Source organism: Megascapheus bottae, chromosome 28 (genome assembly GCF_031878675.1).
Source record: "Megascapheus bottae isolate mThoBot1 chromosome 28, mThoBot2.hap1, whole genome shotgun sequence".
Taxonomy (NCBI): Eukaryota; Metazoa; Chordata; class Mammalia; order Rodentia; family Geomyidae; genus Megascapheus; species Megascapheus bottae.
The window spans coordinates 761,898-786,747 of NC_143536.1; the positions used below are offsets into that span (position 1 = coordinate 761,898).

Genomic DNA, 24,850 nt, shown 5'->3' on the forward strand with positions numbered 1-24,850 from the left:
CAGATTCAGTAATTCCTGCTCAGGCTCCTTTCTTATCTCGGCTCCCTCAGTGGTGTAAGGGTCAGTGAAGTAATGGTTGCACAACAGACTGTAGAGCTACACCACGTACAGGTGCAGTGTGTTGTGACAATAGTCACGAGAGAATGAAGTAACAGCCCATCAGATCGGTATTTCTAAATCTTGTGTAAATCTAAACTAGGTTGTGATATGGTAAGCTGTGGTTACAGCCGCCATCGCCTGACTGGCGTGGTGGAGGAGGAACTGCTGCCGACGTCCATCTCTACACCCATCCCAGGGCTAAACAACACGACAAAAGGCAGAAACACGCCTGCGTTCTAGAAAGCACCGAGATCCAGCTGTGTCCCACCCACTGGGGACATAGCTCACTGCCAATGGACCAACAAGTACATGCTGAAAGCCCAGAAAAGAGGCTGGAGGCACGGCTCAAGTGGAACAGCTATTGTCTAGTAAGTAGGAGGCCCTGAGTTCAACCCCCAAACTGCCAAGGAAAAGGCAAAACATGCAGATAGTCACCATAGGAAAATAGACTTCAAGATGAGGAGCAATGCTGGAGTGAGGTACCTCCTAAATAGGAAAGGCAAATATGAACATATGTGTAACCCTCAAACAAGGCGTCCAGAGACATGGAACAAAACCTAACAGCTGAGGGAGTGCAGCAGGCAGACACCAAGCCTCACTTTCAGTCATGGACAGAGGAAGTAGACACAAAACCAATGAAGAAATAGGACTCCAGTCACTGTGAACCAATCAATCCAACATCCACACAACACGCAGCCTTCTCAAGGGCAGCTGGAACATCTTCTAGGATCCATCATTTACTGGGCTGTAAGATAAATCCTGATATATCTCAAGTGACTGGAATCATACAACTTGTTCTGCAACCGAATGGAATTAGAATTCAGTAAAAGGAAAAATGTGAGAAACTTGCAAATGTGGACATTAACACACTCATACATGATCAATGGGTCAAAGAAGACAGAAAACATGTTAGAAAACACACAGCATGAAGAAAAATGAGGATCGCAAACCAAAACATATGGATCCAATGGAAGCAGAGAAAAATACATACCTATGCCTGTCTGTCCTAAAACTCAACACAGGAAAGAAGCAAGCAGAGGAAAAGCTAAAGGAGGAAATAGTAAAGGTTAAAGCTGACATTAAGAAACACATAACTGAAAATTATAAAGTCTGTAAGACTAAAAGTTGCTTCTCTGAGAAAATGGCCTCATCGTCCAGCCAAGTCAGAGGTGTAGCAAGTGTTCTGGATTGGTGTGAAGTCTGGTTCTCTTCCCCATCTGGTCACCAGGAGGACAACAGGAAGATGAAAGCACCCGTCTCCCATCCTGCCTACTCCTCCCAGCCCCGCCCCTCCACCTACCCCAGCCTATCCCTTGGTAGTAGAGGTGCTTGCTGTCCTCCCAGCCCCACCCCTCCACCTACCCCAGCCTATCCCGTGGTAGTAGAGGCGCTTGCTGTCCTCCCAGCCCTGCCCCTCCACCTACCCCAGCCCATCCTGTGGTAGTACAGGTGCTTGCTGTCCTCCCAGCCCCGCCCCTCCGCCTACCCCAGCCCATCCTCTGGTAGTAGAGGCGCTTGCTGTCCTCCCAGCCCCGCCCCTCCACCTTCCCCAGCCTATCCTGTGGTAGTAGAGGTGCCTGCTGTCCTCCCAGCCCCACCCCTCCACCTACCCCAGCCTATCCCGTGGTAGTAGAGGCGCTTGCTGTCCTCCCAGCCCTGCCCCTCCACCTACCCCAGCCCATCCTGTGGTAGTAGAGGTGCTTGCTGTCCTCCCGGCCCCGCCCCTCCACCTACCCCAGCCTATCCCGTAGTAGTAGAGGTGCTTGCTGTCCTCTGACCCGAAGACCTTGATGACCATGCTGTAGAGATGCAGCCCCTCCACCAGCATCCACGCAAAGGTGCTCAGGAGGAAGTAGTGTAGAAGCATGGCGAGAGCCTGGCAGGGCACCTGAGGCCAGGCAGAGGCTAGTCAGACCTGCTGTGCATGCAGGCCAGGCCTCCATCTCTGCCGGACTCCTTTCCTCTTGGGGGGGGTCCAGACTCCCGTTTCTCAGATCATGGCGTTTGCCAAGCCTGACCTGGGACCAGTTACCACCCTTGTGCCCTTCCCAGCACATGCAAACGACCTTCCCATTGACTCTGCAGAACCACTGCCTGGCTGCTCGGAGCTGCAGAGGCCAGCAGAAGGTGTGGCCAGTGAGTCTGGAGGAGCTGGGCGGGGAGAGAGGCCAGCAGGAGGCAGAGGACGATGGCAGGGCAGGGCGGGCAGCTACTCACCGTACCGGGCTGCACTTGGAAGCTACTGAGCAGCAGGACCTGGGTGGCCAGAACGGCAAAGGACAGGTTGGCATGGATGTGGTAGCGCTGGTTCCTGATGGTGCTGACGGAGCTGAGGAAAGGGAGGCAGAGAGTGAGGCCGGGCTACGTCCCACGAGGTCTCACGCCCACTCGCTCAAGAGCAGTCAAGGTGGCCTTTACAAAACCCAACCTAAGGCTACTACTGGCTCCTGGCCTGACTCCCTATTGCCATGGAACAGGCCAGCCTCATGGCCCTGTAGTCTGAGCTTTGCTGGACGCTCTAATGGCTCTTTCTATTCATACTCGCTGTGCTCCAGCCCCAGAACCTTTGCACCAGCCATTCTGCAGCAGAGCTCGGTATGGCGGCTCAGATGCCAGCCTTAGAGAGAGCTCTGCCTGCCTACTCTACGCAGCTCACCCTCAGTTTGCAGGATGTGACTGCCAGGTGCCAACATTTGCTCACACGCTGCTTTTCCTGGCTACTGACTGGTCCCCTGCTCCATGTACTGTATTCGCTTTGGCACCGTCATTCCTTGAAGCCTGGTGCCATGGCTGAGGCGCAGGATGGCAGGCACGGCCTGTCTACCTTTGCCTGAACTGCGTCTCAGAGGAACTCACACCACGGGACTGGAGGCTTTTCCAGAACCTTTCCAGGTTAGTGAAGCATGGTGTCCCCAACTTCTCAGCCCCTTCTGGTTTTTCTAGCAGCCGCAGGGCCCCTCCTAGCACCAGAGCTCAGGAACCGAGTGCACCACAGGCAGAGGCGGGGCAGGTCAGGACCGCCCCAGGGAGGCCCAGCGGGGTGGGGTGTACATTTACAGGAGGCCCCTGAGCAGGGGTGAGGGGAGGAGACTCACGACAGCATGGCGAAGGTGAGCAGGGTGGCGGCCAGGCACAGCACCGACAGGGAGCAGCCGACATAACTGACGGACGACAGTGCCACCTGGTGTCCGTGTGTGAGCTGCAGGTGCAGAGAGGGGCGAGGTGGCTGAGGCTGGCTGGCCACGGCAGGCCTCCACCCCAGGACCTACTGTCACCAAGGGCAGAGGGCCAGTGCTATGGCTGTGACCTCCGTTTGGGCATTTCAGGTGCTCTAAGTAGCCCAGTTTCCTCTAGCGCCCATCCACGTCCTGTTCTCCGGGGCTGCCTAGCTGTCCCACAGTTCGCCAGGACCCCGCTGGGGCCGGTCACTGTGCTGGCCCTTGTTTACGATCACTAGTCTTGGGGCCAAGACTGAGTGCCCTGCTGTAGGCCCCAGTCCCGCAGGGAAGTGGCAGCCACCGCTGGGCACCCACCAGTCATGGCTGGAGCAGCTCCAACAGCTTCGAGGGTTTAAATCACACGCTGCTCCTCCACGCCAGCCTGCCTGGCCACCTATCTCTCCATGCCCACAGAGGGAGTGGGTGCTGTGTGTGTGTGTGTGTGCGCGCGCACGCGTGTGTGTGCAAGCGCAGGTGCACACCCACGTGCTGTGGCCAGACACCCCTGCCCACAGGGTGGGCACAGAGTCCAGGGGAGCCTGCCATTCCTGGTCTGCTTACACCAGATGGAACAATCTCTCAGATGTGTGCTGCGATTTTACAATTTTACAAGAATAACCCTCACCCTTTGTTCTGAGAACAAAGGGGCTATGAGCTGAGAGCTGGGAGTAGGGGTAATGCAAGTTGGGGTGGACTGAGACAGATAGGAGGAAGGGCTGTGAGCAGGAAGAGGAAAGGGGGGTCTCTGAGCCCCTCCAGCCTCCATGGCCCCTCATCCAACAGGTGGCAGACTTCCTGCCAATTGGCGGGGCTCCCAGGACTCCACCGCCCTTGGTGTGGCCAGAACAGCCAGTCTTTTAACATAGGAGAGTGGCTCCACTGACCCCCCTGCTTACTTCAGTCAGTCTGGGGCCTTGGGCCCAGGACACCCCTGGGCCTCATGCTCAAAGCTGCTCACGCTTCAGGACGGGAGGCTCTGAGTCAGAGACCACAAACTCAGACGCCTGTGGAGCCTCACAGAGGCCACAGACAGCTGGGCCACTGCTCTGCAAAGTCACGTCCCTCTAGGCAAACACGTCCTCTGCCCAGGCCAGAACAGGCAGGCTACTGCCTCCTGTACAAACCAGGAAGGGAGTACTGGGAGATGAGTATTTGGGAGTGGCAGGTGCTGAGAACTGGGGCCTGGGCCCCAATTCACTCCAGCACCCTAGTGTGCTGAGAACCAGAGCCTAGGGCCCCCAGCTCACTCCAGCACCCTAGTGTGCTGAGAACCAGAGCCTAGGGCCCCCAGCTCGCTCCAGCACCCTAGTGTGCTGAGAACCAGAGCCCAGGGCCCCCAGCTCGCTCCAGCACCCCAGTGTGCTGAGAACCGGAGCCCAGGGCCCCCAGCTCGCTCCAGGACCCCAGTGTGCTGAGAACCGGAGCCCAGGGCCCCCAGCTCGCTCCAGGACCCCAGTGTGCTGAGAACCGGAGCCCAGGGCCCCCAGCTCGCTCCAGCACCCTAGTGTGCTGAGAACCAGGGCCCAGGGCCCCCAGCTCGCTCCAGGAGCCCAGTGTGCTGAGAACCGGAGCCTAAGGCCCCCAGCTCGCTCCAGGACCCCAATGTGCTGAGAACCAGAGCCTAAGCCCCCAGCTCACTCCAGGACCCCAGTGTGCTGAGAACCGAAGCCTAAGGCCCCCAGCTCACTCCAGGACCCCAATGTGCTGAGAATCGGGGCCTGGCCCCAGCTCACTCCAGGACCCCAGTGTGGCCAGTCCTAATGTCTTGAAAACCAAAAAGTAAAACTTTATAATACTATATCTGTGTTTGAAATACTAAACTAATTTTCCCAATTCAAAACCTCAGCAGTTTCCATTTCAAATGAAACTTGCCTCCAAGCCAAAGAGAGCCTCTAGCTCACCATTTGGCTGTCATGTTGCTGGCTCTCTCCCCTGAAGCCAGGGAGCCTGTTCTGGCTCCTGGAGCCTGTTCTGGCTCAGGGTTCCTGCACTTACATCAGGGGACACCCAGTGGCACTCTAGGACCTACAGGAAAAGCCTGAGGACATGCTGGAAAACAGTCATTGTAGAAGCCATACACAGAGAGAAGCCATGCCTCAGCTGGGGTCGGGGGCATGCCTGGGGAAGAAGCCATGCCCAGGGGAGAAGCCATGCCAGGGGGGGGAGCTGTGCCTGGAGGAAAAGCCGTGCCTGGGGGGAGAAGCCAAGCCATACCTGGGGGGAGAAGCCAAGCCATACCTGGGGGAGAAGCCAGGCCTAAGGGGGAAGCCATGCCTGGGAAGAAGCCTGCCTGGGGAAGGAACAGCCACCCTGTAATAGCCTCTGGACTGCCAGCTCAAGGCCTAGGCTACCACAGCCTTCCCGGTACCCCACTTCCCACAGACTCTCTTAGGGCCCTCTGGACACCAGTGAGAGTGGGGTGGGACACAGATAGCAGAGCTGAATCTCACTAGGGGGAGCCCAGTGGAGGCCAGTGTCATCCCACACCCAGCTTCCTGTCCCCGATCTCTTCAAATCCCAACCCCTCTGCTCTCCTTCACCATCTTCCTGTAGTTTCTTTTCTAAGTTGGCCCTGTGGTAAGCTACTTTACACCAGAGTGCTGGAGAGAAGACACCTGCCTCCATGCCCTGGCGGGGCCAGCCCACTGAAGCCCAGGACCTGATCATGGTGTCCCCCCCGGAGCCTGTCCTCAGACAGGACACAAACTCCAGCTGGCGCCTGACCACGCCTGTACCTCCTGTGGTCTCCTGGTCACTGCCCTGAGGCTGCCTCCACGCACAACACTCCTGGAGCACACAGCTCACTGTAGTGGGGTGAACTCTGCTCACTCAGAAGGCCCAGGTCACTCAGGAAGAGAAATAGGCCATCAGAAATGAGCTCCAAGGAGAAGACAGGTGTGGGGAAAACCAGGGGAGAAAACCTGAGAGAAGCAAGGTGATGGCAGGAGTGTGGAGGTAGACCAGATGCCAAACCCCCAGCCCTGCAGAATGAGCTCAGGTTTCTGTAGAACAAGCGGGCTTGGCACAAGGACACAAGGTCATTTAGGTGCCTTTTTAATTCCATAAAAACTGTGCCGCAGATTCGCTATCACTTATGAGATCTGCCTTAATTTCTTTAACATTCATGAGAAGGTTCAATTTTAGCAGGGATAATTTTAGACCATTTTCAAAATCAACCTTTTCTGGCAATGAATGGATATGATCTTCTCCCACAAAGACACCCACAGACTGTCTAAATCCAGTGTCACCAATGAGTGGTGACAGATTTATAGTCACAAATGCTTCAGAACCCTGGTTCCTGAGACTCTGAGGAGTGGATCTCTTCCCTTTCTCCCTGCCAGGGCACCAAGACCCTCCAGTTCCTAATGCCCTCTGCCACTCCCATGCCCCCAAGTTCCTGGTGCCCTGCTCCTCTCTGCAGACCCTCTTGGGGCCCCCGCTCCTCTCTGCAGACCCTGTGGTGCCCCTGCTCCTCTCTGCAGACCCTCCTGGTGCCCTCCCCCCCTCTCTGCAGACCCTCCTGCTTCTTTATGCTGGTTCTGAATGTCTCCCTGAGGGCAGGTAGTCCAGGCTTCAATGAAGCCCCTTCCAGGCAAGAGGCCTCTGCGTAGGCCTTGTCCCTCCATGCACCCCTCCCCCCCACCCGGCTCCTTCCCCTCGGCTTCCCATGTGCATCAGGTCACCTCCAACATGGCCTTCAAACTTGGTAACAGTGGGTCCAGCCATGCCCCAGGACATAGGAAGACTGCCACAGCCTTCCTGTGAATCTATGACCAAGCATGGGAGCCCTGATGCCTCCACTGACTAGGGAGGCCTCCAGGCCTGGCACTCACCTCCAGAGGGACCACCTGCATGAGGATAGCGAAGTTGGTAAGGTGTGTGCAGTGGCAGACAGAGTAGCTGAGGTTTCCTTCGGTGAGCGCACAGCCCTGGCTGGACCAGACGCCTTCCCCGGAGCTGAGGACAGAGCAGGGGTGCGTGGTCAGGGCAGCTCCACACCTTGGCTGGAGGCAGCGGCACCTCTAGCCCCTCCTGGCCACAGACTCATGGGCACTTGCCTTACCTGATAGGGAGGTGCAGCCTAGACCCACACCATAGTGTTCTTAGAACCTGCCTGGCAGAGTGGACACTACCGGTGTTGGCCATGCCAGAGGAGACAAGGTTTCTGCCTGGACAGACAGGCACAAGCAGCCCTGTACCACCACTCTGGAGGGCACCTGGAAAGGCCCAGCAGGAGACAAAGTGTGTGTGGGGCCCACGGTCCAGCCCAGGAAGTGCTGAATTATGTATGCATGCATGTGCACACACATGCATACGCACACACGCACGCACGCACGCACGCACGCACACACACACACACACACACACACACACACACACACACAGCTGAGGCAACAGCAAATCCTAAGTGATTTAGGAAACCACCACGCCACAGTAACAAGTGTCTATCAGAGGAGTAGACAAATGAAAGTGTGTACAGAAATATGGTAAAACAGACAGATGAGAGGCAATCCATAGAAACACAACAAAACAGGCAGGACGCAGTCTAGAAAAGCATGAGCAAACAGAAATAAAATGCCGTATAAGTAAAAGGGGGAGACGACCGCATCCTCCGGCAGTGAGGACAAAACATCCAGCCCTGTGCCTCACCACAACGCCAGAGCACAGAACTGTGTCCTGTGCGTGTCCTGTGGGAGGGACACAGGAGCACAAGCTGCACGTGAAGCAGGGGATGCTTCCTGTATGATGGCTTTGTTTGTCACTGGCATAAGACTCATATAATTGCCTAAGGCAAGAGCTTAGACAAGAAGTGACCTCCACAAAGGCGTGGATGGCAGGTGGCTCAGGAGTGCAGTGAGACGTGGGAGGATTCTGAAACCCTGGTCTGCACACCTCTGTATTTCCAAATTCCCCAGTGGTGTGTGAAGTGGTTCTTTCCAGAGCTGCAGCTTAAGCGATCGGCAAAGACAAGCCTCTGCTTCCAGCAAGGGCAGGAGCCCTTAGGGAAAGGAGTCAAGGGAGGTGAGAAACAGGACTGGTGTGCCTTTGCTTTGTATTCTGTTGTAAGCGGACATGCCAGGGCTGTCCCCGGCCAGGGCCCACGCTAAGGACCACACACCAGCAGCGCCTCCGCGCCACCAGGCAGCCACTGCCCGGCAGAACCCTGAACCCTTCCCAGTGGGTTCTGGGGGAGGTGGAAAGGCGGTTCTGAGCAGAGTCCAAGGTGGCACCGAGCCGAGGACAGAGATGAGAGACAGCGTGACTCAGGGGAGCAGCGCAAGGCACTGCTTCGGGGCTAAGCCCCATCAGTGACTCCAGGGTCAGAGGGGCTGAAAACACTGGCGTGCCCTTGCCTTGCCCTACCCGGGCCCAGAGATGGGCCGCCACCTAGGCTGGCAGCGCTGCAGCTCCCGAGTCAGCTGTGAGTGGAGGGAACCTGTGCATCAGCAGACACCCAGCGAGCAGGCACGAGAGGAGACGACAGACGTCCTGCTCAGGCCGAGGGAGGACGCTGAGGGGGACGGGGCGGAGGCCGTGGACACAGGAGGCCGCGGGGTCTAATCAACCTTCTACCAGACCATCAGTGTGACGGGCACCCAGAGGATGCGTCCCCTAACCTCTGTGGCACTCACAGGACACGACCGAGGAAGACAGCGAGGCTGGCCGCAGGAGCTGTGAAATGCCCTGTAACACTTCTGACCACATGTGAACTGACACAAGGTTAAGTGGAGGCAGACAGAGATGAGCTCAACAAGTCTACTGCACACGTAAGGCGAACGCCACAGAAACGAAAAGGAGGCATACATTAGAAGTCATTAGCGAGGTGAAACAGCATCATAAAAACCCTCCCAAAATCAAATGGAGCAAAAATAAGAAAACACAAGAAGCAAAAAAAAGATGGAAAAATTCAGAAAACATCTAGCAGATGAGTCCACTTTAATCCAACCATAGCAACATTGAGTGCCCGTTATCTGACCACATCAATTAAAAGCCCATTGTCAAGACTGGGTAACATGCCTGCCTGGCAAGGAAAAAGGCCTTGCGCTCAAACTGCAACAGTGGGGAAAAAAAAGGAATGTATTAAAGACAAACAAGCAAAAACAGCCGAGAAAAACCAAGACTTCATATGCGGTCTAAAAAATCCCCCGTTGGCGGGGGTGGGGGGGAGGGAAAGGGGGACAAAAGCATGGGAAGGGGTACCAAGGTTTGAGAAGTAATGCACCTACTACCTGACGAGTGTAACTGTAACCCCTCTCTACATTACTGTGACAATAAAATACAATAAAAAAATCCCCCCTTCAAATATAAGTGCACAAATCAGATCAGACAAAAATGGGGGTGAAGATATCCACTCAAGGAAGCAAAGACACAAAGCAGCTGTCTCTAAAGGAGAACCCCACACAGCGCTGGGAGCCAGGAGGGCAGTGCAAGAGGCCAAGGGCTGGACCTGCAAGGCCTGACAGCCACAGCCCGTGTGCTGCCTGCACCACAGCTCCAAAACCCCACCGGAGGAACTGGTAACGCTGGAGGGAGGCAGTGCGCCCCCCTCTGCAGCAGGGACCCCAACCCCACACGCGGTCCCACGGGGACTGATGACCCTCCATGCTGGACACGTGTCTCCGCCCCCGCTGCCATTTGCTTCTTCTCATGGACTTCACCTTTATTTAGGTGTTTTGTCAAGCTGTTTGTGGGGATCTGGGAGTAGAACCTGTTCCATTTCCTGGATGTGTTTCTGGACATCAACGCTAAACAGAAGACCAGAATTCTAACTTATCACCCAACAGAGGGCTGCTCCTCGAGCCCTGTCCTCCCAAACTGCACGCTCCATCTTGGGCTCCTTCTGTGAGCTGTTCTCAGGTGGCCCTGTGCTGACACATCTGCACAAAACTGGCTGCAAGACCTGGCTGCTCCTGTTCTATGTCCCAGCAGCTGTGACAAGAAACCTGGCGGGCCCCGCAACCGGTGGTCAGGGTCCTTCCTGACCATGTGACTGGCCTGGGGGCCCGGACGCCTACGCCATCTGCGTCACCCCCATCCTCCCTGCTGCCCTCCCTGCCCCTCGGCGGCCCCCGCGTTGACTACCTGAAGTCCAAGAAGGCGCAGTACAGGAAGAGGCGGAGGCTCTCGTCGGTGGCGTCAATGTACTGTCTGTGAGTCTGAAACAAGAAAGCAGAGATGCTTCCTGAGGCGGCCTGGAGCAGGAGCGCCTCCTCCCAGCCGGAGATGCATGGCTTGGCCACGTACTTTCCACTCGACTCCTGTCCTGGTCATCAGCTCCGTCTCCCATCATTCTCCTGTGCCCATTCCAGGCCACCCCGGACGGACGGACCATCTGGTTCTTGAGCCCTGGTCCTGCCCTGGACCTCCCTCTGGGCAGCTGAGGCTATGTGCAGCAGTGCCTTGAGTTCAGCAGGATGCTGGCTCCTGGAGGGACTGTGCCAGGAGCCAGGAAAGCCTGGCCCTATGTGGGCACTTGCGGGGTCACCCCCAGGGCTTTTGTCTCTTGGGACACACAGCCTGCTGTCTAACTCATCCCAGTCAAGCCAGGAGTCTCTCTCTTGGCTGTATGGCTCCCTCCACTGACCGGAACCTCCTGGCTGCCAGCCTCCGCTGTTTACTGTGGCACGCCCCTCACTGCAGTCCAGTCCACCAGGCCTCCCGTGCCGCCTGCCCACCCTAACCCGGTGGGGCCACACCTGCCCGCAGCAGGCGGGGCCCAGGAGGACCCGGGACCTTCCTCCCCATCCTGTGTGGCTGGGCTCCACCCCAGAGCATCTACCTTTCAGCTCCTGGCCCTCCCAGGCCAGAGATAAATCATCTAAGGCCATCAGAGCTGGCCAGCAGGCAACGAGCTGAGCCTGTGACATCTGGAGGGCGAGCAGACATTCTTCCCTGGGGTCTGGGGCCAAGCTCACCGCTCAGAAGAGGGACTCCCTGCCTGGGGCCGCGCTGGGGCTGGGAAGAGTCAGTCTCTTCCATCAGTGTCTGGGGAAAGGCCCTTGGAGAGTCTCCACAAAAGGCCTCGAGATTCTCCGGCAGATGGGCGCAGGCATTCCTGAACAAATGGAGTACAGTGGTGCCAGAGGAAGGGAGGTGAGTCAGAGCCCGGGGCCCACGCAGCGTCCTGAGAGGAACGTGGGTGGCGCCAGCACGCTGCGCTGCTCCTGGGGGGGGGTCTCCCCGCAAAGCCCCCTCTGAGCTGCTCCTGGGGGGGTCTCCCGCAAAGCCCCCTCTGTGCTGCTCCTGGGGGGGGTCTCCCGCAAAGCCCCCTCTGTGCTGCTCCTGGGGGGGTCTCCCCGCAAAGCCCCCTCTGCGCTGCTCCTGGGGGGGGTCTCCCCGCAAAGCCCCCTCTGCGCTGCTCCTGCGGGGGTCTCCCCGCAAAGCCCCCTCTGCGCTCCAGCAGAGACCTGTCCTCAACAACCTGGTCACCTGCCAGCGCCACACAGGCCCTGCAAGACCCAGGCGCCTGGCCACTGTGGACAATATGGGATTGAAGCTGGCCACTCTCTGGTCACTGCTCACAGCCAGGCACCCAGGAAGGGCGGGAAACACCGTGTCTGGGAATGGCCTGAATATTCATTGTGTAGAAATCAGCCAGCTTACAGTTTTGCCTGTGACAAGTTATAGGGAAGCTTGTTCTTCACTGTTCCAAACAGAAGCCAAATGGCACCATGAACCTTGACCATGGCCCCCCAGTAGGGCCACATAAGGGGTGAAAATGCCTAAGCAGTGGGCCAGGCCCAGACAGACATCACTGGAGGGTCTGGAGCAACTCTGGCTGCTTAGCCTACCCTCTGGCCCAAAATCCACCAACAACCCAACACCTAGGTTCTGAATGGGTGACGTCTCCAAACTCTAGGGGACACAAGCCATAATGGAAAGGGACAAGGGTGCTCAGGCCCAGGCTCTATAGCACTCAGGATCAAGCCCAGGCTCCAGGGAGCTCAGGTCCAGGCTCCAGGGAGCTCAGGTCCCGGCTCCAGGGAGCTCAGGCTCCAGGCCCCAGGGAGCTCAGGTCCCGGCTCCAGGGAGCTCAGGTCCAGGCTCCAGGGAGCTCAGGCTCCAGGCTCCAGGGAGCTCAGGTCCAGGCTCCAGGGAGCTCAGGCTCAGGCTCCGGGGAGCTCAGGTCCAGGCTCGGGGGAGCTCAGGTCCAGGCTCGGGGGAGCTCAGGCTCCAGGCTCCAGGGAGCTCAGGTCCAGGCTCGGGGGAGCTCAGGCTCCAGGCCCCAGGGAGCTCAGGTCCAGGCTCCAGGGAGCTCAGGTCCAGGCTCCAAGGAGCTCAGGCTCCAGGCTCCAGGGAGCTCAGGCTCAGGCTCGGGGAGCTCAGGCCCAGGCTCAGGGGAGCTCAGGTCCAGGCTCGGGGGAGCTCAGGCTCCAGGCTCCGGGGAGCTCAGGTCCAGGCTCCGGGGAGCTCAGGTCCCGGCTCCAGGGAGCTCAGGCTCCAGGATCCAGGGAGCTCAGGCTCCAGGATCCAGGGAGCTCAGGCTCCCGGCTCCAGGGAGCTCAGGTCCAGGCTCCAGGGAGCTCAGGCTCAGGCTCCAGGGAGCTCAGGCTCCAGGCTCCAGGGAGCTCAGGCTCGGGCTCCAGGGAGCTCAGGTCCAGGCTCCAGGGAGCTCAGGTCCAGGCTCCAGGGAGCTCAGGCTCAGGCTCCAGGCAGCTCAGGTCCAGGCTCCAGGGAGCTCAGGTCCAGGCTCCAGGGAGCTCAGGCTCAGGCTCCAGGGAGCTCAGGTCCAGGCTCCAAGGAGCTCAGGTCCAGGCTCCAGGGAGCTCAGGTCCAGGCTCCAAGGAGCTCAGGTCCAGGCTCCAGGGAGCTCAGGTCCCGGCTCCAGGGAGCTCAGGTCCAGGCTCCAGGGAGCTCAGGCTCCAGGCTCCAGGGAGCTCAGGCTCAGGCTCCATGGAGCTCAGGCTCCAGGCTCCAGGGAGCTCAGGTCCAGGCTCAGGGGAGCTCAGGTCCAGGCTCCAGGGAGCTCAGGCTCAGGCGCAGGCTCCGTCTTCCAGTGTCTCCACATTTCCGGGCCTCGGAAGTCACAAGACAACCTATCCTCGTGGAGCCTGCCTAGTACTGCAGACCCCAAACAGGATGTTCAGGCCTGAGGCCCAGGCCAGCCAGGAAAGATGGCAGCTCGGAAGGCCCCAGTCAAGGAACGTGAGAAGAGATCAATGAGCTGAGTGGCCCTGAGCACAGGAGGCTGGGCAAGACCCCAGAACGGGAATGCTTCTGCTCCACCTCTCCTTGCCTGTACTGACCCCCCTGGACTGTCCCCTCAACTCTTCTCCAAACTCTGGCCGGCCCTGGAGAGCCAAGGGTGACACAGACACCTCGTGCACACCCCTGGACACCGCACGCAGTCCAGGCTGCCTCTGGACCACAGGTTTCACTGCCAGCTCCAGGGCCAATGGGCCAATGGAGCCCCTTCCCCCTCGCGGGAGAAGGGCAGATGGCAGTGTATTCCAACAGCCTGGGAGGAGGAGGCGTGGGACATGGGTGCAGGCCACGGCTGACTCTTGCTGCACAATGTGGGAGCCGGGGCTCCAGTCTGTTCACTGCCACGCAGGGCTCCCCGGCCTGAGCTCTGTCCTCTCCATGGTGCCCTCCCTGTGCCTGCAGACTCCCCATTCTCACACGAGCCCATGAACCGTGTGTGACCTGCAGCTGGGCGACAAAACCGGGGAAATGGATCTGCCATTGCTGGGAAGGGCAGAGTGTGACGGCCCCTCCGGCCCCGTATCGCCCAGCCAGAAAGCACTGGGGAGGCCGGTGGGGTTCTCCGCCTCCCGTCCATCCTGTGGTGCCTGAGGTCCTAAGCACCACACCCGCCGGCACCGTGACACAGCCTGGGGGGGGCTTCTCGGTTCCTCAGAGCAGCCTGAGGGGGAGGCCTCAGCTCCCGTGGGCCCCACCGAGAAAAAGACAGCACCAGCCTTTGGAAGGGATGAGTGACGCCGTCTTCCGGTCCATGGCCACTGGACAGTGAGGAATTCTGGTAACTGCTTTGCAGCAGGAGCCTCTGCTCACCCACCCTGACACCCTAACGAGGCGTGTCCTGACCTCCACTGACTTTCATCGTCAGCCTGCTCGCCAGAGTGTTTTCACTGTAGTATGGCACTGGGGCCTGTCTGGGGTCTCACTTCTTGGTAAACACAAACGCATGGTATGTTCCTGGAGATCATATTGTTATGTCTCCGTTCCACGTCCTCCTGCATCCTCATCCGCAGGGCTGCCTCATCTGTCCAGAAGAGAATGAGTGGGTGCTGGGTTCAGAGCCCTGGGCAGAGGCTGCGGCATCCGTGCCAGCTCCTCCAGGGAGAGTGGGCCTTTTCTTACCCTTCCCCTGTCCTGGGTGGTTTACCTGAATGAACCACTTAGTCCCTGCGGCATGCGTACAGGTGAGGCCCTGCTCTGTTTCCGTCACAGAGGGAAGGGATGGGAAGGCCCCCAGAGCCCAGGTGTCACCAGACACGACTGGCCCCTGCCCCACTGGGTACAAGGACCTCCACCCGAGCAGCCCCTCCCAGCGGTGGGGACAGAGACGGGCTGCCCATATGATCCAGAACTTCATGACTTGGCAGCCAAGGTGTCCAGGCTCAACTGGAAACTATCTCATCACAGGAATAATCAGGAAGGTCTCAACTTGAGAAGAAAATCAACAGCCATCAACACTGAATGACAACGGCAGAGGAATTGGAATTACCTGACAAGGGTTCTCAAAGCAGCCATCATAATGCTTTCACAAGCAACAACACACATACTTGAAGCAGATGAAAATTACAGTCTTGGCAAAGAAACAGATGACATAAAAGAGAACCGAATGGAAATTTTACCAAAAAACAATAATAATTGAAATTTTAAAAGTCAATGAACGGGATCAATAGCAAGACAGAGCGATCAAAGAACAGGAAAAATATTTGAAGAAAAAATCAACAAATTATACAACTTTAACAACAAAGAAAATAAAGCAAAAAAAATAGTAACCAGAGTCTTGGAGACTGGGGCACCAAAGCAGATTTCACTTCATGTCACTGGAGTCCCAGAAACAATGGTTAGAACTTCTTACATTTGGCCAAAACATATGAGCATATGGATTCAAGAAGCAATGTAAACCTCAACCAATGCCCCATGCGTCATAATCATGCTACAAATTATTGTTCCCTGGATACCTGGTTATAACTGTTCCAAGATGCCCCACACTACATTCTGATGCTGCATGCTGTGAGAGGAGAGAGAAGAAGTGGAGCCTCAGGTGGCTCTGACACCCATCTGTTCAGTCCTTTCCAAGAGCCCACCTCCATCCTCCTGTCCCTGAATTCTGATGAGTCTGGGACTCAGGAGGCTGGGTCTGGGCCTTGTGAAGATAGATGGTCTTTATTACGGGAAGAGGAACAGACGGGTTCCTAAGTCCATCATCTGAGCTCTTCTTGTTTCCAATGCCATGGATTCTGTCCTTGAGCCAGGTCACCCTCCTGGATAATAAACTGCCATCGACCTTCGGCATTTCTACACACACAATTCAAGTGCCACTTCCCAGGCTGGAGGATGGGTAGGTAATTGGGAAATTCCAACAATAGGTGTGCTCACGGGGTCATTTCTGCAGAAATGGTGGCTTGGACTTTAAGGCTGGGAGGTTCTATTTTGAGATCTGCTGGGACTCCACAGCTGTGTCCCCAAACCTGACATACCTCACTGAACTGAGGCTCTGTCCATGAGAGAAAAGTCTCTTTACTTAGAAGACAGAGTGACAGTGACGGCTCCCAAACTACACTCTGGAACCTTCTGCGGAGGTGCCGTGGTATAGCTCTTACCAGGGCCTGCTTGCCACCGATTTCTGTTCTCACTGCTTATTTCACATTCTCCCATCTGCTACTTTATTTTATATTCTCATAAATAATACAGCTTCATCCCAATCTCCCTAGGCCCCGGACACGTGCACTCAAACCTTAAGTCAATAAAAAAGACAAGCAGCTTGCCCGACAGGCCCTCGCACACCAGGGGCTAACTTTGTGGAGGGCAGGCCATGATGCTGCTGCAGACGCAAGGTGAACACCTGTGTAAGACACTGCTTAGCTCATTAGCTAACAAGAAATCGGGGAATCATTCCACCCTTCAGAGATAACATTAAGGTCCTACATAGATGAAGCCACCACAAATGCTGAGGTAAATCTGCCCAATAGACTCGAGATCGGAAAATTTATCAAGATGCACAGATAAAATCCACATTCCAGGAGTGAGAACAGTCCCTCCCCACCACCCAGTGAGGTACAGAGCTGAGGCAGTGAAGAGCCCAGAGGAAGACGATGGCCCAGCTGGAAACACTTAGCACTTCTGGTCTTCCCCACTTGTTCCCGCCACAAATTAATTTTTAAGCTAATTTATTCCAACATGGGTTTAAATATTAACTGAAATGTTCATGTCTCAGAAATGGGACAGCGAGCTGGGAGCATGGCCTAGTGGTAGAGGGCTCGCCTCACATGTGCAAAGCCCTGGGTTTGATTCCTCGGTACCACATACATAGAAAAAGCTGGAAGTGGTGCTGTGGCTCAAGTGGAGGAAAACGTGTCCAAGGACAGTGCTCAGGCCCTGAGCTCAATCTCCATGACTGGGAAAGAAAGAAAGGAAGGGGGGGAGGAAGAAAGAAGGGAGGGAGGGAGGGAAGGAGGGAGGGAGGGAGGGAGGGAGGGGATAGCAGCACAGGTAAAAAGGTCACGCGAGACTCCTGTCCACGGCAAAGGAACCAGTGGAGTGGCCTGCTAGAAACAGCCGCCCTGTAGGATAGTTGGTGAACTGGTGGCTTCCTGAGGGGCTGAAACGGGGAGAATTTCCAGATGGTGCTGCTGGGGTCTAGGAAAAGAAACCCAGGGAGGGAAACCAGCAGAGAGCCAGAGAGGGCCCAGCAGACCATGGTCAGAACCTGCATGAGGAGACAGCAGCAGGGAGCTGGGACTTCACTGGAGAGAGAGAGAGAGAGAGAGAGAGAGAGAGAGAGAGAGAGAGAGAGAGAGAGAGAGAGAGAGAGAGAGAGAGACACAGAGAGAGAGAGACAGAGAGAGAGAGACAGAGAGAGAGAGACAGAGAGAGACAGAGACAGAGAGAGACAGAGACAGAGAGAGACAGAGACAGAGAGAGACAGAGAGAGACAGAGACAGAGAGAGAGACAGAGAGAGAGAGACAGAGAGAGACAGAGAGAGACAGAGAGAGAGACAGAGAGAGAGACAGAGAGACAGGGAGAGAGACAGGGAGAGAGAAAGAGAGAGAAAGAGAGAGAAAGAGAGAGAAAGAGAGAGAAAGAGAGAGAGAGAGAGAGAGAGAGAGAGAGAGAGAGAGTGTGTGTGTGTGTGTGTGTGTGTGTGTGCGCGCGCGCACCCGGCAGGGAGCTGGGACCGGCCCTGGAGAGCCTGAGGAACGCTGGCTGGAGTAGAAATCCTCAGAGAAGGCAGAGCGACAGCTGGACCACCTCCAAAGTCCTGCCTTACCAGATGGACAAAATGACTTAACTGGACAGCCAGTAGCTGAATGAAGAAAAGAAAGAGTGCCTCTCCGTATATACTAGAGACGGAGTCGCCCTGAAGTGACTGGCGGAAGAGGGTGGAGGAGGAGTTCCTGGGTGGGGGCTGCTAAGGGCCCTCACTGGAGTGAGGCTTGGTGGTGTGCACACTGCGTACTTCTAGTACACAGTACCTCACCAAGTCTGGTTTGGGCTGTGGGTTTGCTTGTGCAGTCTGGGGCGGTGTGGGGAGCGCTTACAGGAGCCAGAGAACAGGAATGAGCAGAAGCGGACAGTAAGTCAGGGAATGCAAGTCCAGTCTTCAGAGAGCTGGTAGACCACCGCGTCGGCGACACCGGTCAACAGCTGCCGGGATTGTGCCGAGCAACGGCGGAAGTCAGAAAAATTTAACATTTCCTGCTCTGTGACCCTCCACTGTGTAAAAATTAAGCAAAGTAAGCAGCACGAGCAGAACGACGGCCGGGCCCATCTTGGCGGGTCACTGTCTCGTCACTCCCACTTTGTAGATTTAGCTGTGGTTGACTGTTTTGAAATGTGTCCCTGGTGATAGGTGATGTTCTATTTATTCACTTTAACAGTTGCTATGGAGTCTAAAATTCAGGAAAACAGCCCTATTTACGGGTTATTGTGGGGTGACAGCCAATCGCTTCTGAGATGATCACCTGTCATTCTCAGATGATGAAAAACACTTTAGTCTTTCCAAAGCGCCGGGCTGCTCCGTGAAAAGCTTTTACTTAAAAGATACGCGTTTCCATTGCTCGGCTGAGCACTTCAGCAGAATTAAGCAGCCCTGAACAAGAAGATTTCCAAGAAAAAAATGAAACACTTCTCCCACGCGGTGGCCTAGAAGGAGAAGGGGGTGCTGGTGTTGGTGAGGAGAGAAGAAGGTGTGCCAGGGTGAGGGCAGCGCCCTGTCCCCACCTGGTGACAGCACGGAATCCCACGAGGAGCCAGAGAGCAGGAAACGTGAAATGATGCCACCAGAGACCGGCACAGACACAAGATGGCGGGAGCTCCAGGGCCCCGGTGTGATGCACGAGGACGACTCGGGCCTCCGCTCCACTCACCCACTGACATCACAACTACGACCACTGAGTCCCCCGGAGGCCAGGCTGTGCTGACCTCGGAACCTGGTGCATCCACAAAGCCTGGCCCACCATTTTACAAAGCTCAGGGGAACCCTCTAAGCTACCCAGGAAGGGGCAGTCCCTGGACGCCACCGCTTCAGCTGCGGAATCGCTGGTGTGGGGCGGGAGGGGGGGGGGCGGCAGCTGCACCACCACCGTCCTCACAGAGGGAGCCTGGGGCCCCCTGAGGTGCCCACGCTGCCCAGCTCTGTGCATGGCACTGAGGACTCGGTGGACGGGGGGCACGGATGGGCACTAAGGAAGGACCTGCAGCATCAGACCCCAGCTCCCCACTACTGCGTGGCTGACTGCGCCGCCTCTCTCGTCCACCAGGGCCCCCCCACCTTGTATGAGTGTTCATACAAGAACAGGAAGGAGATGGCGACTCAAGCCACTCCAGGAGGCCCCTGGAAGCGTCCAGTGGAGAAAGCCTGACTCCCCCACACTTTACTCCAGGCAAGTCCTGGGCCCTTGGCCTCCCCCACTCATCACACCTGCTAGCAGCTGGTGCCGCCAGGCCACCCTGACCTCGCTCTACGATGATGGCCAGCTGCTGGACGGGGCCCACGCCGTCTTCCTAGCTTCTCAGGCTGAGATCCGAGGATGGCGGTTCAAAGCCAGCCTGGGCACAGAAGTCCGTGAGACTCCTGTCTCCGATTAACCACTAGGAAATCAGAAATGCGCTGTGGCTCCAGTGGTAGGGCACTCGCATTGAACTGAAGAGCTCAGAGACAACGCCCAGGCCCACAGTTCAAGCCCCATGACCTACCAAAAAAAAGGTAATGGCTGAGGTGACGGTGATTCCATCTGGACAGGAAAACCAGCCGTGAACGGCCACGTGTGGACAACAAGTGAAGTGCTGTCTCAGCTGGGTTGCTCGGCAGTCCATGCTTCCAGCATGGATTTCAGGATCCCTGGAGACTCCCCAGTTCCGCAGGTGCAGGACCCACAGAGCAGAGCAGACGCAGCTTCCTGGACCACCCAGGCCTCAGAGCCCTCAGCGGACGTCCTACGTGTCTCGGCCATCTCTCCCTGTCACCCTCTCCAGCCGGAGCTGGCTGGCCGGGGTGGGGGGGGGCGCAATGGTGCCTCTCTGCAGTGGCTTTTCCCCATCCAATCCAACCAACCCTGCTCCAGGGGTAAACACCCTGAATGAGACGACAAGGTCGCGCAAGTTTCTGACTGGTTACCCAGCGTGTCAGCAGGCAGCATGCAGGCTGAAAGTCTACCTCACAAGGGCAAACCAGGCATGGGGTCATGAAGGCGCAGAAACCACACGGATGGGACGAGAGAGGCGCTGAGACCTGAGACAGGCTCTCCTCAGGAGAGCTGGCCTCACAGCGCGGGCCTGGCTCAAGGGCTCCGCCTGGCCCTGATACAGGCCTGGGGCCACACAGAGCCTGATGAAGACCTGATAAACGGCGAAGCCACCTCCAGAGACAAGGACTGGGCCACCAGCCGGCAAGGTGGAGGGTCGCATCTCCAGAGGTAGAGGGCAGGCTCTGAGGCCAGGCTCTAGACGGAACCCCTGAGCACGCAGGGGATCAGAATCTGAGAATTACCCTGCTGCCCCGAAACACAGGCGAAGGCAGAGCATTCAACGGGAGCACTGTGAACCAAACTGTGGTTACAATGGCGCCCGGTGGGCACCAACACAACGCCCCCTCTACACGTCCCCCACCTCCAACACAACACAACACCCCCTCTACACGTCCCCACCCCCCCAACACAACACAACGCCCCCTCTACACGTCCCCCACCCCCCCAATACAACACCCCCTCTACACGTCCCCCACCCCCCCAATACAACACCCCCTCTACACGTCCCCCACCCCCCAACACAACACAACACCCCCTCTACACATCCCCCACCCCCCAACACAACACAACACCCCCTCTACACGTCCCCACCCCCCCAACACAACACCCCCTCTACACGTCCCCCACCCCCCCAACACAACACCCCCTCTACACGTCCCCCACCCCCCAACACAACACAACACCCCCTCTACACATCCCCCACCCCCAACACAACACAACACCCCCTCTACACGTCCCCCACCCCCCAACACAACACCCCCTCTACACGTCCCCCACCCCCCAACACAACACCCCCTCTACACGTCCCCCACCCCCCCAACACAACACCCCCTCTACACGTCCCCCACCCCCCCAACACAACACCCCCTCTACACGTCCCCCACCCCCCCAATACAACACAACACCCCCTCTACACGTCCCCCACCCCCCCAATACAACACAACACCCCCTCTACACGTCCCCCACCCCCCCAACACAACACCCCCTCTACACGTCCCCCACCCCCCTCCAACACAACACCCCCTCTACACGTCCCCCACCCCCCCAACACAACACCCCCTCTACACGTCCCCCACCCCCCTCCAACACAACACCCCCTCTACACGTCCCCCACCCCCCCAATACAACACAACACCCCCTCTACACGTCCCCCACCCCCCCAATACAACACAACACCCCCTCTACACGTCCCCCACCCCCCCAATACAACACAACACCCCCTCTACACGTCCCCCACCCCCCCAACACAACACAACACCCCCTCTACACGTCCCCCACCCCCCCAATACAACACAACACCCCCTCTACACGTCCCCCACCCCCCCAATACAACACAACACCCCCTCTACACGTCCCCCACCCCCCCAACACAACACCCCCTCTACACGTCCCCCACCCCCCCAATACAACACAACACCCCCTCTACACGTCCCCCACCCCCCCAATACAACACAACACCCCCTCTACACGTCCCCCACCCCCCCAACACAACACCCCCTCTACACGTCCCCCACCCCCCTCCAACACAACACCCCCTCTACACGTCCCCCACCCCCCCAACACAACACCCCCTCTACACGTCCCCCACCCCCCTCCAACACAACACCCCCTCTACACGTCCCCCACCCCCCCAATACAACACAACACCCCCTCTACACGTCCCCCACCCCCCCAATACAACACAACACCCCCTCTACACGTCCCCCACCCCCCCAATACAACACAACACCCCCTCTACACGTCCCCCACCCCCCCAACACAACACAACACCCCCTCTACACGTCCCCCACCCCCCCAATACAACACAACACCCCCTCTACACGTCCCCCACCTCCAACACAACACCCCCTCTACACGTCCCCCACCCCCCCAATACAACACAACACCCCCTCTACATGTCCCCCACCCCCCCAACACAACACAACACCCCCTCTACACGTCCCCCACCCCCCTCCAACACAACACCCCCTCTACACGTCCCCCACCCCCCCAATACAACACAACACCCCCTCTACACGTCCCCCACCCCCCCAATACAACACAACACCCCCTCTACATGTCCCCCACCCCCCCCAACACAACACCCCCTCTACACATCCCCCACTCCCCCACTCCAACACCCCCTCTACACGTCCCCCACCCCCCTCCAACACAACGCCCCCTCTACACGTCCCCCACCCCCCCAATACAACACAACATCCCCTCTACACGTCCCCCACCCCCCCAATACAACACCCCCTCTACACGTCCCCCACCCCCCCAATACAACACAACACCCCCTCTACACGTCCCCCACCCCCCCAATACAACACAACACCCCCTCTACATGTCCCCCACCCCCCCAACACAACACCCCCTCTACACATCCCCCACTCCCCCACTCCAACACCCCCTCTACACGTCCCCCACCCCCCTCCAACACAACGCCCCCTCTACACGTCCCCCACCCCCCCAATACAACACAACATCCCCTCTACACGTCCCCCACCCCCCCAATACAACACCCCCTCTACACGTCCCCCACCCCATACCTCCAGCTTATCTAACACCTTCTCTGCCTGTCTCCTACCTTGCACATCCAATACCCTCTCTGTGTGTCCCCCACGGGGCCCCATCCTGCATGCCTCTGGCCACACCTATCTGTCCCCCCCCCCCCGATTTAGCTCCCCCGGAACGCTACAGTTCAAACCCAGGGTCTTGGGCAAATAACCCGCACATCTGGGTCATATCACAACTGCAGCATGGGGGGTGGGGAGAGTGCTGGAAGATGCAGGAGGACGAAAGGGTGTGTCCCCAGCCAGCTGCAGAATGGGCTGGAAGGAAATGCACTCCCTGGGGAGGAGGAACACACAGAGAGGACCTGATGGCCGCATAACCCCATCCGCTGCAGACTTGGCCTCCCTCCACAGTGCTCTGCTCTGAAAACGCTGTGCACCGGTCCTGCATGCCTGGGTGACACAGACCTGGTCCTTGCCTGCTCAAGGGCGCAGGGCCTCTGGTGACCACAAGAAGGACCAGGCCCCTGGGAGTGCAGACTGACAAGGCCCATCTGGTGGGAGGTCGGCAGACTCACTGTCCGAGGCCACAAATGCCTCAGCTGTAGCCCCTTCTCTGTTCCCCCTGTGGTGGAGACCAGTACACTGGACAGGGATTCGGCTTGTGCAGCTCGTCAAAGAACCCAACGTGATCCTCCAGGGAAACTGGAAGGTCCAGGGCGGACCCCGGGCCTGGCCACCACAGCCTTGTTTGGTGGCTGTGTCAGAAACACAAGCACAGCTGGAAGGGTGCAGACTGCCTGAGACCGGGCTTGTGCGACCAGCATATGAAGGGGGGCTCAGATGCCCTGGGGCTGGACCCCACACCCACACCCACAGGAGAGCCCCTGCTCACACGCCCTCTCTCTGGACAGTCACGTGGCGGGGGTGGGAGAGCTGCCAGTCAGCAAGTCCAGTGAGGAAAGCGGCACAGAAGGGACGCTGCCTGCAGTCATTTCTGTGCTCTTCCTGCTGCCCAGAGCCCGGCCTCTGCCCTCGCTTCTCCAGTTCCTGGTCAGGATTCGACCCCGGGGTCTGGCTGACCCCACTCATCATCGGGCCCTGCACGCCCTCCCCATACCCCGAGACGTGGGGGAGGTGAAGACGCAGAGCAAGCACTGCAGGGTTCCAGCTGTCCCCTCTCTCTTTGCCGTGTCCGCCTTGGCCTACCTCTGCTCCGTGTGGAGAGGCACGCTGCAGCCGGGGCTCACTGGGCACAGCACGGACAGCGGCGCCCGCTGCATCTTCCTCAGAGCTCAGGCAGAACTCCAGCCCCAGGACACCGCCTCATTACAAACCCACTGTGTGCCCCATGCTGCAGGACATGGAGAGATGCCCAGAGCTGGTGACTAGGGAAAAGACAAGTGTGCGGCAGGGGACACACAGGGCAGAATGTCTCCAAGGAAGGGTGTGACACGGTGGGCCACACCTGGTCCACGAGGGCCCCAGAAGAGACGGCACAACTAAGACGCAGGCGACCCTGAAGGCAGGGGAGAAAATGTGCTTGAAGTGAGCTGGGCACCCTGCTGGGTGGAACGGACCGGTGACACCCGTGTGAAGGCCCAAAAGGGCTCTACACGGATCCAAAGGGGTAGACTTAGTGGCAGAGCTCCCTTGAGACTCGGCTCCAGGTGTGGCCAGGAAAGCCTAACTAAGCCTAACTAAGCCTAGAGGCAGAGGCGAGCCCCTTCCCCAGGAGAGGGGGAGGCAGAGGCTAAGGCCTCTGGCAGGGCTGGTGTCGGCTCACACCCCCAGTCTGGGAACAGAACATACATACACAGGAGAGTGGATCTGAGGACCAGGCTGCAGGAATGAGTTGTGGGTGTGACTCAATACTTACACCCCCACTGGTGGAAATAATGTCTTTGTTAGGTACCTGCCTCACAGTGTCCACAAATCCTACAACCAGAATCCCCAGGAAGGGGGAAGGACAGCGTCAGGACCTGGTGTGGTGAAGACCACAGTACAGCGCTCTGGCTCCCTGGACTCGGCCTGAGTCTATCAGAGGCCTGCCCCCAGCTCTGGCCTCAGCCTGAGTCTATCAGAGGCCTG

General features: G+C 57.8%; 1 protein-coding gene across 2 annotated transcripts in view; it reads right to left on the minus strand.

Moving 5' to 3' along the window:
* Window positions 1–24,850, minus strand: part of Adgrd1 (adhesion G protein-coupled receptor D1) — an 80,332-nt gene that overhangs the window by 13,807 nt on the left and 41,675 nt on the right. For both annotated transcript variants that reach the window (XM_090320667.1, XM_090320668.1), the window contains 5 exons: window positions 10,401–10,474; window positions 7,151–7,274; window positions 3,195–3,298; window positions 2,317–2,428; window positions 1,834–1,987 (listed from right to left, as the gene is read on the minus strand). In XM_090320667.1, coding sequence (XP_090176793.1) covers window positions 1,834–1,987; window positions 2,317–2,428; window positions 3,195–3,298; window positions 7,151–7,274; window positions 10,401–10,474 — 568 coding nt within the window. The remainder of the gene's footprint in view (window positions 1–1,833; window positions 1,988–2,316; window positions 2,429–3,194; window positions 3,299–7,150; window positions 7,275–10,400; window positions 10,475–24,850) is intronic.